Genomic DNA, 17,722 nt, shown 5'->3' on the forward strand with positions numbered 1-17,722 from the left:
AGAAACAATGACACCACTAATTCTTTAATTATGCTAGAGTTGTGGCCCTATAATCTTCAAGCCTTTATCAGGACAAGTCTCAATTGAAAGTTCAGTAAGTATCTTGACAAGAGTAAGTGTCACAAGCCTGCAATGTGTTATATAAGTCCAGATTCTGAAGATGCCTTCAGAATTATTGAATTTGCTTGTCTGTGTCCAACCACTTTTTGTGCTATCTCTATACAAATAACATGTTGAATTTCAGTCAACCATAAATGAAAGCAAATACACAAATACATCTTGTGTATATTCAGCTTCCTCCCTGGCAGTAACGAACTAGGTACAGAAGCCTTAAAAAGTCACAAATGCAAAACACAGTCCGAATATATATCTCGATAAACATTTGACTAAATAGAATAACAGCATCATATTTCAGAAGAATATCAGACATTAAGTTATTGTCTACATTTAGATAGGTATTATTTTGGGGCCTTAGATTACAAGCCATTAAGCCCTCTGTGTTATTTTTAACCATTTTCCTTTGAAATTGAGAGTTACAGTATACTAAGACGATTTCTTCATCTCGCTAACTAAAATCATTCTATGATCAGTTCTTATCTATTCAGGAGACAGACATAAAAACTCCAAGGAGATTATTCTTGCCCACATTTTCCACACTGAATGACCAGTAATTAGGTTGGGTAACTCTTCAGTTAACTAGGTCAGATGCTAAAACAGAAATGAACACCCAACCTCTGTGACTCAGACTTTCACTCAATGATAAATTTATCTAGTAAATCACCATGGCCTGTCTCATGCTATGTTGTGTTCAGGATTCCTCTAAAATCTGACTTAATCACACAGATTTCCCAAATTCCACTAAGCATTAGACTACCAGCAGCACCTTAGGAGAGTTATCTAAAACAATGGAAGAACCTGGCCTCCCTGCCCCATCTCTTAATCCTACACTTCTGTTCAATACTGGTTAGAACCACAGTGAAGCATTTTGATTTGCATGTCCTTAAATTTAATCTTCAAGCCTGAGTGCTGAAACTGACTCCTCCATATCTTAACCTTCTTAAAAGATTTAGTTTTGAGACGGCTGCTGCTCTCTATTTTATGAAATTCAAGCCCTTCCCATGTGCCTTTCGCTCCCTACTGGATATAGCTCCTATATTCCTATTCCAGGTACCTCATTTTGAAGACTGGAGTTATATGAGATGAATCCGGTGCTTTATGTGCTGAAAGGAAAAATACTGAAAAATTATTTCAGACCTGTACATTGTGAGTGTACTCTAATGTGGTAAAAATCCTTTAACAGCTGTGTTGATAAACAGCTTTTAAAAAGCAGCTCTAAAATTGATCATTTGACAGTACAGACAGAATAGCTTTCAAATGAAAAGAGCACATCATTGCTGTTGGAGTCGCTACCATAATACCAATGGCTTCTGCCTCCTCACAGCTCTCCAAAATCAAATGGATTGGGAAACACTCTACTGAATGTATACCACCTGACTGTATGGCAGATTTGTAAAAAAAATTATTGCACATACATACTTGAATATTAACAGTGCAGTGAATGTGAATGCATCTTATTTTTCCTATTTTATCCTCCAAATGCTGGAAATCTAAATAGCATTTCCTTTCTCATTTTCCTTATGGTGATATAAAATAACAAACAAACAAAAAAAAACCAAACCAAAATAGAAAAAGAAAACATTCAACCGCACCTTAACAGCAAAGACAGAGTTAAAGCATTCAAACCAAAAATTACTCTCTTCCTACAGTAGTGTTAAATACTATTCTTAGAGGAACCTGACTATAATAATGAAAAAAATGGTTCTAGCAGGTTGCTTTTCCAGCTGAATAAGAAGTAAGACAATTTGGTATGGAAGGTGGAGAGGGGATACTAAGATGAATCAAAGAAAAGATCAAAAGATCACAAACACTCTTCTTTCATGCCCAAGCTAGTAGACACAAAATCTTCCTGACAAAAAGAAACAAAAGAATGAGAAAAGGCCCTGGATGAAGGTGGCAAACAGGGTACTCCCAGCAGCATGCTACACAAAGCAGGGAAGGAGAAAAACTTCTATTACGAAGGAAGAACTTTGCTAGAGGCTCACTGATGCCAGGTGACTCCATGCATCATCTCCTTTTCACTAGTAGCAACAATATCTTGTCTTCACTAGCATGTGAATTTGTTTCTTTGAACTCATCTTGTCTATTTGCTGAGCAGAGTAGAGTGAGGTACTGATAAACACACCAGCCTTAAATGGTCTCTTTAAAAGCAAATGACAGAGAAATTATCAAAAATAACTTCAGTTATTTAAACAAATGGCTCCTCTATCCCTTAGCCTCCTTTGTCAGCAACTCTACAGGCTTTCTAGAAAATAAACCCACCTCCCACAATTTATTAATTAATACTCTAATCAGTCGCTCATGTTCTAACACTGAAGAATAATGTCTTTTAATTAAGGTACAGGCCTAGGCTATAATTAACTACAATGCTGATCCCATTTTACATCTGTGCTGATTTCAGACATAGGTGATAAGTGATAAATGATACTGCTCTAAGGTATGACCTGGGACCTAAAGAACTAAGTCTCAACTCTCTCCTTGTATTCTCTGTGGTTCCCTGAGAGCACAGGAATAATTTCATGCATCCAAATATTTGGAGCAACTGTTCATACCATAAACATATATGTAGTGTTGTGTAGCATGAGAGAAGCTTTAATTGTCACTCCAAACAGCCCAAAGTGTTTGGAAGAGGTGCATGGCTTGTATCCTACACCAGAATGAATCCTAATTATGATAATAAAAAAGGATTTTGCTCCAGAAGGTTTCTTTTATTTCAGGGTGAATCTATATCCTTTCATCCATGTTAATAAAGCCCTTGAGACCCTGGAAGAGTGAGGTGGTGCAGCACAAAGGTAGCCAATGGCTCTGTACAAAATCCACCTGTATTTAGATGATTTGATGTCTCTTGGGGAGAAGCTCATGGTGCAATGTCTCACCCCCTGAATGTGCCTCAGGCTTGTCTTATCTAGAGATTCACAGCAGAAGAGGGGAAGTTATCTTATATTCTTCTAATTTTAATATATCACCCCCTTTCCTATACATACCATGTGTTACAGTCAGTCCAAAAAATACAATGACATACTAAAATGTATCAAGAAAGCATAAGCATAAAATTTCTACAGGTTTCTAATATATTTTGGCATGTTTTTGACTCTTTCTGTCACTCCCTTTGTTCCCCCCCTACCTTTAGTTTAAATTTAATACAAGAAGATAACACAGGTACATTTGTTTGGTCCCATCTTTTACCTTTTTGTTTTTCTCCTTGGTGTAGTGCAATACTGAACACAGAAAATGGTAGTTTAGTGGTTTATGTATCGCACCCAATCTCTCAAGTGTGATCTAACATAAAATGAGCTCTGGCCTAAATTTTACTAAAGAGATATCCAGGTGTCCCTCATTTGTATTTTACAGTTTCTAATAAGCTACAAGAATAATTGCCAGGCAATTTAAGAATTAGAAAGGTAAAATTATATTGCAAGAATATTTCCACAAGCAGAGCAGGTGCTAAAAAAGACACCAATAATTTCAGCACAGAAAAAATATGCTGTAGAACCAGTAAAGTTAATTGGGAGTCCAGGAAGTGTCTTGACTGCAGTAAGTGTCACAAGATTAATCTATGTTGTATAAACCCCAAAAATGTCTCCAGAATTACTGAATTTGTTGGTCTACGTCTAACTTCTCTGTCAGATGTATAATGTGCAAGAAGTAGAGGATATCTCTGACAAATTTATGTCCTCTGTCCATTGTTGTCACTGTAGACCAGGTGAATTTTTAGTACCCAAGTCACCAATTCTGTGTCAATAGAAAAAAATGACCTTATTTGCATGAAATTCACTGATAACTTAGTTCTGGTTTTTGTTACATATCAAGCTCTTCTAGGATACAAACCTATCTAAAACTCATAGAACTTTGATCTCAATTATGCTTCAAAAATATGAGCTAATGCATTTCATCAACCAGATTTAAACACAGTGGTGATAGAATTCATTTGCTAAAATAACAGTCTATTTTGTGAAATGTTTCATTACCTCCCAGACTTTTTAAAGAGTCTAAATTGCAGACATATATGCAGTGCTTTCAGAAGTTTTGTGTCATTGTCTTTTTAAATGATTCTAGATATTTACCTGAAATTTTATGCTTCGAAATACCTTCTGATTTGCAGATTACAATAAAGCAACATTGTCCAATTTTACAATAAATACAGTACCCAAAGAGACTTGTCAAGTAAGTTCTCACTTGATTCCCATCTTTCCAAATATTTACTTTAAATATAGTAGGATTTGAAAGTCTTGGAAATGTAAGTTGTAGAACTGTTGATTTAATTACAGCTCAAGGTGGAAGAGATTTTTCCCAAACAAATACATGGTTTTGTAGAGACAAATATTATAATTTATTTAAAACACAGTACTTATTGCAAGTTCTGCCCTTTATGTAGATTGTGATAAGCATAGATAAAATGAGTCCTATTTCTTCCTAATCCAAACTAAAGCATTATACAGATTGGATCAAATTCTTACTCTCCTGTAGTCTGCATTCTCAGAGAGGATTTTTTTTAAATTTAAAATATTTTTATACATTCTAGATACTTTGCTAATTAAGAAAAGAAGCCATCAGAACCCTCAGGCATCTATGAATTTATAATACCAGTTTCTGCTACTACAGGCACCAAAATTTAAGTTCTTGCTGCTGTAAGCAAATTCAAATAAAAGATCACAGGGATTCAAGAAGTGATTGTAAAATGTATTGAATACAAATCCAGTTAGGGCAAGGAAGTATTAAGATACTCTGCCAGTCTCTGGAAAATCTCACAGATCAATGAAGGCAATGAAACTTTAGACAAGAACACCAGATGCATGTCATATTCCTCTAACTCTATGGGCACCATCAGAATCAGGCTGTTGTCCCAGACAGACCTCAGCATAGTGGTTTTTGAAAGATATTTTTCTTTCAGTTTCTCTCTTCATTTTCAAAGCAGCATCACTGGACCCCAAGTCAACATAGTGTTATGAAGCTAAAGGGCTACATAATAATATACATCATAATACTACACTCTTCCTTATGTACCCAGGATATTTTTACACAAACATTTATAACAGTAAAATGGAGCTAGATTGAATACAGCCACAACTCATGCTTCCATTTCAGGAAGAAATTCTTATTAAGCATGTGCTGGACAGCCTTCTGGGATTGCACCAATGATCATAAACCCAAGAAAGTTTAACCACCATTTATCATCAGAAAAAGTGGAAGCGGTCTGCAAAGAGTGTAGCAGCAATGCATCAAGTTGATTGCAATGTCTACAGAAAATTCATTATTTTTATGAAATACAAAGGCATATTAGTATCTTAGTAAAAAACATTTAAAGGTAGCTCTTCTATAACCCTCTAAGAGGGTTATATAGTTACAACCAGTCAGTGCATAGTCACAGACAGATGCTGTAGTTTCCAAAGATAATTAAATACAGAAGACTTCTCTGGTAGTAAACTGTTCTAAGTTAAAATTGTGTTTATTTTAAGTGCATAAAAACCAAGTCAGACAAAGTTCTGAATGAAAACCACATTAAAAAAAAAAAAATCTTCCTTCAGAAGAATTTCACCCAGATCATTAACTTCAGAAAAAAAAAAATCCCTGAGAGCAGACAGAGAGTTTGTAGTTTCTTTATTAAATAAGGGCAATATTTCCTCAGTAACAGAGTTGTGTGTGCTCTGCTGTCTCCAAGCTTTGGAAGACAAATGAATATACACAAAGTAAAATGCCAAATTTGAACCAGCGCAGCAAAATTTGAGTTATTGTACCCACTGGGAGGTTGGATAAATTAACTCAGACTTGGTACTGCACTAACTACATTCACAGACTTCCTGCCAGCTTTAAGCACAAGCCAAAAAAAAAAAAAAAACAACCCAAACTCACATGCCTATCTGTTCCTACTTAAAACCACAGGTTAAGTAGTTTTCAGAACCAGACTAAAGACAGTCTGTGTACAGGCAAGAAAAACAGTGAGACACTTAATGTGTTTAAAATATGACTGTAGAGGTGGCAACAGAGGGAGTTCTACCTCAGTGTTACAACTGTTTTAATAAAACAGAAAAAATATGTTAGGTAACGAAGACGTGACTGCTGGGGGTGGGGTGGGCAGAAGAACATGATACCTTATGGAAAAAGGTATTTTATATACAATATGCAGTGCTGGAGTGTTCAAAAGCCTAAAACACATAGCTCAAAATATTTACATGAGAATGTGTTCAACTGACTTGGCACTGACTTCTAATTTGGGTATAATTTTCATAGCTGGCATTAAAACATTGGCATGTACATACTGGTTAAAGGAAATATTAGAAGAGAGGTACTATTATAGCATCACTGAAAAAGGTACTTTTAAATATTACCATTAAAAAAAAAGACAGAACATGAAAAAGCCATAAGCTTGCAATTTTCTTTTGTGCGATTAATGGATCATTAGATATTTTACTGCCTATTGTCTGTAATTTGCATATTAATAACATGCAAAACATGTGTATAAACATTAACTAGTATTCATTGATAAACAGACTTGAATTCATTATGCACTCTCCATTATAAAGTAGTCTTGAGTTGTCAATTACTAAGACCATCAGATTTTCTGCAAACTTGATCTAATTAGTGCCAAATTTGTATGGTAAGGAAGTAATTCCATACATAGATGTCATTCCCATCCCTTGAATTAATTTAGATTATATTTTCTAGCTATCCAAATAAGATACTAGGCTTTTTTCCAATAGAGTTATGGCTTTAATACTGTTTTTGACTAGCTGATCAACACAATTTTATGACATTGCACATGCATTTAATAATCCAGGAGTTCCTTTTTAGGGAGGAACTTTCTGTAAGGAAAAACATAGTAATGACAAGTTAAGAAATCTTAGCCTGCACATTCTTGTCAGCTCATAAGCAAAAATAATGCTAGCTTTGATAGCAAATTGTACACAAAAATCATGAAAACAAATACATCAGAAAGTACTTGGGGATATGGATGGCTGATTTTGTTGGTCTTGTTAGCACATAATTTAAGCAGTTTTATAAATAGATTCTCTCTACTTGCCTACATGGAAATATTTTTTTATATTCCTTGCCCAGAGGAAAAACACTGTTGCTCCAAAAGCATGATCCTAGTTTTTCTTCTATTCTATTTTGCTTCATTTCTGTAGAATATTGAATACGTCTCTAGAGAGCTGAGATCAAAAAGCTTCAAGCACACAGGAGAGCTCTGGTAGCTTAATAACTAACTGCACAACAGCTGAACCACTGTAAGCACTGGTTACTGAGTACTGTTAACACATCACAGCAAACAGGGTCAATAAACTTAAACTATGGGGAAAAGGCAACATTTTTCAACAGGAATATGAGTAGCCCACAGAAGTGCTCTGTTAGAGGTACCCAGCTGTTATGTGCTTCCAGAATAAACCATTAAAATTTGATCATATTTCATGTCTAAAACCAAGACATTTCTGATAGCTTTATGGCAAATAAAGCAGGAAAGGTTAAAATATCTAATATATAGCCCTGCTACAAGACAATGAAGTGGTGCAAACAGTCTGTTCCCTCACACAGGTGCCAGGCCACTTGCTAATTCTTCAGTAAATTTCCACCCACAAGAGTGAAGCTAACTAAATATGAGCATATTAGTGCAGAAGTCAGCCATCCCTCCCTTAAACAACAAAGGAAAGAGGGGTTTGCTTTTCTGGCTGATTTTCCACTGAAGCCTATTAAATAATGGTCATATTTTCTACCTTGCTGACTGAGCTGAGGGGCTAAACCTCCTAGTGGCTGCTGGTGATAGGCAGTGATAACGTGTAACATTTTGAACTGCTGCACACAGAGTCATTAAGGAACATCTGCCTATGCTGCTGCTTCTGGAAGAGGAATACACTTGCTTCCCTTTGACATTTCTTTCCCCTAAAGGGAAAAAAGGGTTTGCAAGTGCATTTTACCAGCAATTACATTTTTCTTGCATCAGCACTCTCTTCCTCTGTTACAACTCACCATATCCAACATACATACACAAAATTTTTGTCAGGCTAATTGACTTTCTTTTTAGTAACAATCTAATTGACCAGTAATACTGTCATTTTAAACGTGCTTCTTATAACAAGGCTCCCAGATTTGCAGCAGAGAGTCAGATGAACCCCAAGGGAAAAAAAGTACTTGAGAATAACTGTTTTCTCTCATTAAAAAATACCCCTCCATTGGTATCCAGGAATTTGTTTCTAAGAAGGAAACAGAACTACTATGTGGTTTAGGTAGCTCTCTGATCACCAGGTATTGTCACCTTTCTAGGTATTCGCACTGGGCTTGGTTTCAGAACTGCAGTCCAGAATAGCAGGTTTGGTGTAATCCCCACTGGCAGAGGTTTGGAAAGAAGCCTGAATAGCATGGATACCTGCAGTGGATCTAGTTCCTGTTAGCCCTGTCCAAACTGCCTCTGTTAATGAAAGCTGATCCTCAACACTCTTCTTCAAGAGTTCATTTGAGTTTCTCAACCAATTTCAAGTAAAAAGGACTATGCTGAGAAACTTTAAGCACATGAAAATCTCGTAATAGCCAGTAGATGTTACAAATCTGTAACTTGAGGCAGCAGGGAGTGACACCCCAAGTCTTATAAAAGTCACCATGCATCTTAAACTCCACATTATTGCTAAACAGATACAAAAGTTATTACTAAGCAGATACAGAAGTTATTGATAAACAGATGCAAAGAACTGCAAAAGCATGAAACAGCATGCCATGGGTCCAGTGTCTGACAGAGAAGTTTGAATGTCATTACTGGTATTACTTAATAACTACTACAAAGTCATGCATTCTGCTACAATTGAATACAATACAAATACACCAATTTCAAGAGAAGCGAGCTACAAAAAACAAGTAGTCTGTGGCCCAAAGCAAACAAAACATTGCTAAAGGTTTGTAACTTTTGCGGCTTCAGCCAAAAACCTGCAGAACAGGAAAAATGCATGACTGAAGGTATGAAAACTTCCTATATTCTACCTCTTCAAAATCAGAAGTATCAGGGCAGTAGAATGGGAGCAGCTCTCAGTCTCTGCCCAAATCACCCGTTGGGATTCCTTGGATCCCAGTATTCCCCTGACCAACATTTTAAGACATAATCAGCACTACATGCAAGGACAGAAACTCTTCACCTCACTCAGTTTGGTTCCTGTTGATACCTTTACACACTTCTTCTTTGCCTTTGAGAGTAGGAGGAGGGCCCTAGTGACTATTAACAAAGTGAATGGAAGTCAAGATCTGTATCTTATACCTAATTTACATACTTTGTATTCATCTGCCTGACACAACACTGAGTGGATGATTAATGAGATCATTATCTCCTCATCAGTGAAAATCTATACTCACTGAGACAGGAAGTTGCAGCTGTGCCACAACACACAGCAGTATTGCATACTGGGTTAGAAACAAAAGGAAAAGTACTACGGGCCATTTAAATTTAGAAGGGATTTCATTATAATAATTCGGACTGTAATATAACCAAGAAAACAGTGTTTTAAAAGGGAGCTCTCAAAATTCCTAGGCCAAAAATGATTATGACAAATTTCCCATATAGCCATTTTTCAGTTGATCTGGTGTCAGATTTTGCTTCTTACGTGCTTGCTGTTGGTACTGCATTAGTCTACACAGAAGGGAAACCATGTGATTTAAATTCCAGTTGTGCCATGAATTCTCTGTAAGTGTAGTGTTACTGCAGAGAAAATTGCCTTTTAAAAGCCACATTCCAAAACAGAATTATTTGCTTTTCAGAAGTATGTTTTTGAGCCTCAGGTATAAATCATCTTTATTTCAGATAACTTAAAAGCATCTAGAGAGGAAATTCTATCAAAACTAAAGAAATCAACCCACACATACTTTAACAGTAGAAATTTAGTAAAAGGCATCTGAAACAATGACTGCAATAAAATTATGCAATGTATGGGAAGAAGTAAGGATCTTATTGTGTACAAATACTGTTAAACAAACATACAATCAAAGAACCTGTAAAGTAAGTATTGGTATAGTACAGGAGGCATAATATAGGAAGTATATGTAATTAGAGGTAGCTCTTGTTTATGTATTGATGCACATGATGTACACTATCATGTACAGTTATCATGAAATGAGAACGATAGCACTGTAACTAAGTAAGCCATTCTAACTTGAACATCTAAATGACTTCTTATTCTTTGATCTGTATTTTCAGTCAATGTTTTTTCATCGCTAATAAGTCTCTATCAATTGCAGCGAAGCTACAGACCATGTAAAAGCTGCATTAGTAAACAAGGGTAGTAAATATGTTTTCCTCACTGACAAAGATACAGCATAAGAATAGCTTAATAGATAATTGCCATTTCCTACATATTTTCTCTTATTTCTTAACACAGTGTGGAAAATACCGACTAGTTCAGTATTGACTAAAAGTTTTAAGTACAATATACCACGTAATTTAGTCCCGTCTCTCCTCCAACTCCTTTTACAAACGTCATTTAAAGTAGTTCTTCTTATGCACATCAGGAATAATTAGCTGCGAGTCAGAGTACTATTGTACTGTAGTACCACGCGTTAGCTGCAGCTTTGCAACAATATTACTTGAGAACCTATAAACTCAAATTATTTGCAGTCTTCGTAATTCTAGGAAAAAGCGGATTCTGTCAATCCCTCTCACCAGCTTCCAGACAAACCCCGCGTGTTCGCGGAGCTGGAGCTCTTCCCGTTATGGTCGCACTATGGTAATTAGAGCAGTTCAGTGCGAGGCGTCCATCGGCTGCCACAACGGCAACCCCTAAGGATGGGCTGCAGCCCCCGCGGGGCAACTGTGCGCGGGGAAGTTTGTGCACACCGATGCCCCCGGCAACAGCCCAAGAAGAGAGGAGCCGCTTCCCTTCCCTCCTCTCGGTCAAGGACACCAGAGGAGGCAATTCCCTGACACCCCCGGCCAGGGCACCTCCCTGGAAAGACTGCAACAGCGAGACTTACCTTAGTGAGCTGGGCAATCTTCTTGCACATTTTCATGTGCATTTCCCGACTGCATTCCTCTGTCCAGCTGCTGCGAGCGGCTTTAGATCCATCGCAAGTCCCGGGCTGATGAATGTTGTTTATGCCAGAGGCCATTAGGCTTGAATTTTAATCACGTCTGTCTGCGTAGGCTCCGGGTAGCGCGATCCCGGGCCCGCTGCTCGCCCCCCACCCCGTCTGAGCGCACTCACAGCCCCCGGCGCTGGAGGAACTTCAGCCCCGACCAGGGCACGCTCCAGCCGCCGCCGCTCCCCCTTCTCTGCAGATGTCCCAGTCCTTCAGCAAAACACCCAGGCGAGCAAGAAGAGAACAGCATGTGCAAGCGTCCTGATTGGGATTTTTTTTCCCTCCCCTTCTCTTCAATGGTTGAGCTTCCGCCAGGAGAAGACGCCAGCGGCTGGGTGCTACAAATCCCCCCCTGGAGACGCTGAGCCAGCCTAGAGGCAGTAGCACAGACATTGCCGGGGATCTGTTGTAGTAGAGACTGCCTAAAGATCAGGTCATGCTGCCTTCTTAAGTGTCAAAGGACTGCAGAAGTCATCTAAGAAGAGAGTGTTGGCACCCTTTCATATGCTCTGTTATTTTGGCAATCATCTCTAAACCAGTATGGGCCCATAGGTGATGAAGAAAACCTTTGCTCAGCTTTTGCTGCTGTGTTGAAAGCAGACTGGAGCCAAGGCGCCCACGAGCACAGCTGAGCCCAGGAGCTGTGTCCAGGATCTGGTCTGCCTGCCTTATCCAAGGAGACTCTGTTCCCTTCAGTTATACTAAATGCACTGGAAAGGTGCCTGAAGAAAGCTGACAGTATTACAGGTATTTTTTTTTTCTTTTTTTTTAATGTGCATACTGTTTCAAAGAGATCAGGCTTGGACATGTAAAATAAATAAAGGGACAGAAAAGGCAGAAGAATACACACACAAAAAAGGCAAGCTATTAAGATAATGGGATTTTTAAAGAGAATGCTTCAGTGAAGTGTTATGCAAGAAGAAAACTGTTGGTGAACACGTTTAAACAAGTCTAGAAGAGAAGAAGTAGGACAAGGCCAAGTAGGGTGAAGTAAAAAAGGTAGAAAAGAGGAAAAGGGAGAAAAGACAGATAAGCCAAGAGCTGCCCAACACCCCTGCGATGTGACACTGCTGCCAATGCAAGAGACCCCATGGAAATGCCAAGGGCTCCACCTCAGGTCCTGCTGACTTGCAGCCAGCCAGATGGGTCATGAGGCTGCTTCTGCCCTGTTGCCCCTACCTGGAAAGGCAAGCAGCTTTCCAGTCTGATCTCTTGGCAGTACTTGCCATCCTTCTTGGGTGAGAAGCTCCCACTTTGCTAGTGGTGGGTTTAAAAAAAGTTTCCTGAGGACTATGAGAATTGAGCAGGAAGAATATGTGGTGTCAGTTAATGGTAGGGCAGAAGGAAAACAGGAAAACCTTGGTAAGGGCAAAGAGAGACAAAGAACTGTTAGGAATAACACTCCTAAATGGAAAAGATCAGGGCAGAAGAATACCTACAAGGCAGTGGGGAGAAGGAACACTGTAAAGATGTAAGAAGATAAGACCTTGGAACAGGGAAACCAAACCCTTGACTGCTGGGATAAAAGGAGATACTCTAAATCTCCAGAGGCAGAAATAATTTTCACTCCGAATGAGAGGAAATGAAGACTGAGAAATGCAATGTATGAATGGAAATGATCACAGTTGCTGATCACAGTTCCTGAGATGCTAAGCAGAGAAATGATGTTTAGCCCAAAAAGAACATTAAGAAGAAAAGGTGAGAAACAGATCCTTGTACAAAGGAATGACAAAGTACAATTTCTTTATTCACTGGCACTAGTGTCCAAGATGCTGCTGGAATGTTTTCTGTGACTAGGACACAGGGACATGCCACTGCTAACTGTCTGATTAAGACATGTACTCACACATAAGCTTAACTCTGTTAATATTTTTGAATACCTTGTCTATCTGGTCATCAATTTGAGAAAAAGCCTGGGAGTTTATGTAAGATTTTGATTAAATTGACAAGCTTATTAGGACAATCAAGAGAAGAGCAAGGGCTGGAACATAGTCCTAACACATTGTTTCTTCAGAAAAAATAGAACAAACTAAGTGAAAATAGAAAGCAAATTAAGAAAATTGCAGAAGTTTTACAAGTACTTACAAGAAGTTACCTGTGTTATCACACAGGTGGACAGTAACATTTATGGTTGTTGTATTAAACACTGGTCCTGAATGCAGGGGTGGATAGAGACTTGAGACACCTATACGGGAATAGCAGAGCAGAGAAGCACAGACCTGCAGATACATTGGAAAAGGAATAAACTACTGAGATGTCTTCAAGCAGGCTGTTTATGAATTTTGGGGCATTAGAGGGAAAGAACTTGAAGCTTTGGTACAAGATGATGTTTTAGCAAAACATAATTTGTCACTAGTGAAGTATTCTCAGTCCAGACAAGACTTCTCAGGCAATACTTCAAAACCTGGAAAAGTTTCAATCAGATCTCAGGCACCAGAAAATGCAACAACAGAAAGTAAACTCACAGGTGACTCAAGTTCATTAGTTTCATTACTCAAAAAACCTGAGTTAGTATCAAGAACAGAATTTCAGCAGATAATACCAGAATGTTTCAATGAGCATTTAGCTTTTTTTTTTTTTTTTTTTGTAACTGATCTAGGAATCACCTATAAAACAGATGACAAAACAAGGATGTTGCAAAGCATAATCTAAATGTGTGCTATACAAATATGGGTTTTGTGAGAATCACATGGAACACAAGTAAATTACAGAATGTGTTCTGAACTTGGGGTAGTAGATGGCAAAAACCGTTCAAAATAAAACTCAAAACTCTAACCAGAAAATGTGTGGATATTCTCAGTTCAGTCAAAGAAAGAACAGAGATAATTGTCTCCCAGGCTGAGCCTGGGAAACTTAGAGAAAAGAATTAAAACAATTATTATCTTTCTTTCTGTAACTGTTGTTTAAAGATATGATTCTCCAGAGTGTGCTATTCATAGCTTACCAATAGTGGGAGAGGTTTTTACTCTGAGACCAATCAAGTCTCACCTTAGCGAGTCACATTATAAAAAGATGTGCTACTTTCATTAAAGCTTCTAATTTGCCTTCTGAAGACTAGAGTCTTTCCTTTCTGTCCCTGACTCAACAGCGTCAAAAATGCGTACACTTCCACTTGAATTATTACTGCTGCATTAATTTTTGGTTAAAAAAAAAATGTGTGAGAGAATGTGGCCATATGACTACAGTTTTTGTAAGTCTCTGATTAACTGTAGACAGGTTTGTAGCTTTGCTGTTCCAATATATGAACTAGTTTCCTTTCTGTAAAAGAACAAAAAGCCATACATGAGCGAAAGCCTTCCATTTTTGATACCTCCTGCTTATTGAACACTCAAACTATATAACTTCTGCAATCTCCTGACTAGCTACTAGTTACTATTAAAAGAGCCATATCCTCAAATTCCAAGACATTAAAAAATATATTTCTGTTGCAAATGTTTAATACATAAGTTTGCACCTTTGTTTAACACATTGCAAACAGCTTTCCTAAAACACAATTAATATAGCCCAATTCTTTCACTCTGTCTGAAAACCAGTGCTCAGGAAGATTTTTTTAAAATATACAACAGCAAAGTTAAACTGATTCTCTGGATTACATTCTACTGCTGTTTTGCAGTCCAACAAAGTTTGCTTTTGAAAATGGTAGAACAAGAGTTAGTCATTAACTGTCATGTTATGTCAAAGCTGACAGCATGGGGCCCTGGGCACCCTGAGCTAGTGGGTGGCATCCCTGCCCATGGCAGCGCTGGGGTGGCAGCAGGAATTAGATGATCTTCAAGGTCTCTGCCAACCCAAACCTCCCTGTGATTCTATGTTTCAAATGAAAAAGCTGCATTACTATAAGCTGCATTACTAAAACTGACTGTAAACTTCTCAACTTAGTGTGTCAGTAAAGGAAGATACATGCCTGAGATTCTAATTCAATTCCTAAATCACTACCCTCATTTTTGATCTCCACTGAAATTCACTTTGGTCCTAGAGTAGCTTTTTGACCCCAGAACAGAGAATCCTGGAACCATGTTATCTTTTTTTGACAAGAGGAAAAAAAAAAGGGAAATAAGGATAAATATAACAGTCAGAAGACTCATAAAAGTTATGCCTAATTCACTATTCCATTTCCAATAAAACTTGTTTCGGGATTGAGTGCAAGAAAAATGACGAATATAAAGTGTTGCCACTGATTCATCTTGGGTAATTACCCATGTTATACATAATAACATATTCACATAATATTATATATTACTACTTCATATTTTTAATTTCTCCCCACCTCATAAAACAGAGAGGATTCCAAAAACAGCAGAAGGGCTACTGATTTCCTCATTGACTGAAAACATTAACTATTCAAAAATGTATATATAATTTTATAGTTGGCTTACATATATTGCAAGTTTTGGAGGAATGTGGACACAAGCTCAGATTCTATTGCATAATGATGGCTTGATTATGGATGAAACATTACTATGTTTATGTTTTAAATATGGAAACTGGAACCAACTAGACACATCAGATATAAAAGCCCTTGAACACGTAACAGGATAGCATCAACTTCCATTTTTTGCTACTTCCATTTTTTATCCAATGACCTACATTTAATATTACCACAAAGTAATTGGCATGCAGCAAGTTTGGCTTACCCTGTGGCACTGTATTTGCTCACATAACAGGACCAACAAAGGAAAGAGAAAGGATCTAGAACAGTGAGTCATGAGAATTAGAACATGGCAGATAAGGTCACTACTTTAAAGGACAAGGAAAAAAGCTGGAATTAATAAAGTGCATTACCCTCCAGGGCCCAGAGCACCATTCAAGGTTCAGAGTTTCATCATTCTTTTCTGGATAGAACTGTAGAATCCCACTAGCTATAACCTCTGTGCCTTCATTACTCCTCTGCCCTCCCAGTCAGTCATTATATCCATCCTTCAGGAAGCAGCTAGTCCTCACTGTGCCCCGAGAGTTAGCTCAGCAAGGAACTGAGGGTGCAGGGCAGAGCTGGAATGGATTCCTGGGCTCACAGGCAAAGGCTGTGGCTTCAGGCCTCAGGTGAGGCAGGTCCGGGCTCATTAAAGCTGATCGGTGCAGTCAAGGCTGCACTAAAGTAAGCTGTAAAAACTATGATTGCAGCATTTCTGTCAGTTGAACAAGGTATCTGGTACCACAGAAACATTACCAGCATTTGTGATCCTACTTCAGCATGTTATTTACCTAGACATGAAATATCAATTGTACTGAGAATTTTCTATTTGTACATGTAAATGCAAAGCCTAGTAAAAATATTTAAAGCAGTCTGTAAGAAATAAATCTCACATCCTAGATGAAATCCATGGTAAGGGACTCTGAGGTATTCCCCAGGGAAGGTCTTCTTCTGTAGACCTGAGATGCAGGTAGGCACAACTGGGATGCTAAACATATGAATCAAAAAATCATTCAGTTTGCATTATTTCACTTAAAATAACTGTCCTGTGTTTTTAATGCCACAAGAATCACAAAGGTTTATCTGCTCATCTTCCTGTTTGCATCTTCTTGTCCACACACAGGGATTCTCTTGCAGGAAAAAAAAATCTATATGAAGAATACATTAAATAGAAAGATTGCTAGACATTGTGTTTCCCCAAAAATTTAATCTTTTTAAAATTATTTTTTAAATTTAAGAAAAGTTCAAGTCATTGATGATTTGCAGTTGATTATAGTGGTTTTGTAGAGTGATAATTTCTCCTACATAAAATGAAAACTTTTAGAAAAAATGTTGACATGTAACTATGTTACTATTGTATTTGTGCATGTAGAATCAATTTCCTACTCTCTAGGAGTAGAAGGTGATTAGGCCTGATCCATTTATTTTAGAAGTTAATAAAAATATCAAACTCACCTTTAAAATGGAGGTTTTTTTTTAAACATACACAAATGCATGATAGTATAATATGTCAGGGGAAAAAAGCCCTCTGCCACACATTTAAATTATTTTAGAATTTATTTTTATATATAAAAGAAAATACTTTGTCTCCAGCTGCTGCCCTCCATTCTTCACATACAGCTCATATATATCCCACAATCCTTGACACCACTGTAAAGAGAAAATAATTCCAATTATTTGGTTGATTAAAATCTGCTTCTTAAATAAAACACTAGGAAGAATCAGATCTAGAACAAGACTGACCCCTAGTGGGTTTTTTTTTTTTTTTTGTTTTTTTTTTTTTGTTTTTTTTTTCCTTAGACAAAAATGACCCTTCGTCAAGGCAGGTCCTGCCTATTTGACCTCTTGTCATTTGATGGTTTGTCACCTGTCCTCACTGAATAGCTGTCATCCCTTGAGGTCCATCAGGCACTTTTTTCTTAAAGCCCAAACATATATGGACGTCAAACACCTTAAGTTCCTGCTGTCCACGGCTTGTGTTCACTTCTTTGAATGTTGTCTATGACTCTGTAATTGATATATGCTCAGAATGTTTCCCCTCAGCTAATCACCCACGGCCTCGTTTCTCGTGATTGTGTCATTAAATGCTCACCGTGCGTTCTGTAACACTAACGCAGCTCTGGGGCTTGAGCTTAGTTATCTTTCCTGTTT

General features: G+C 37.7%; 1 protein-coding gene across 6 annotated transcripts in view; it reads right to left on the reverse strand.

Annotated features, from left to right (window-relative positions):
• The window catches only part of FAM184B (family with sequence similarity 184 member B), a 37,761-nt gene extending 25,773 nt beyond the window's left edge, over positions 1-11,988 (reverse strand). For 2 of the 6 annotated variants that reach the window (XM_068188752.1, XM_068188751.1), the window contains exon 1: positions 11,056-11,987. In XM_068188752.1, the coding sequence (XP_068044853.1) occupies positions 11,056-11,190 (135 nt within the window). In that variant the 5' untranslated portion in view covers positions 11,191-11,987. Of the gene's footprint in view, positions 1-11,055 lie in introns of all 6 variants that reach the window. The other 4 variants (XM_068188748.1, XM_068188747.1, XM_068188749.1 and 1 more) reach the window with 4 other exon arrangements.
• Positions 11,989-17,722: the final 5,734 nt, after the last annotated feature.

Source organism: Anomalospiza imberbis, chromosome 4, assembly GCF_031753505.1.
Source record: "Anomalospiza imberbis isolate Cuckoo-Finch-1a 21T00152 chromosome 4, ASM3175350v1, whole genome shotgun sequence".
Lineage (NCBI taxonomy): Eukaryota > Metazoa > Chordata > Aves > Passeriformes > Viduidae > Anomalospiza > Anomalospiza imberbis.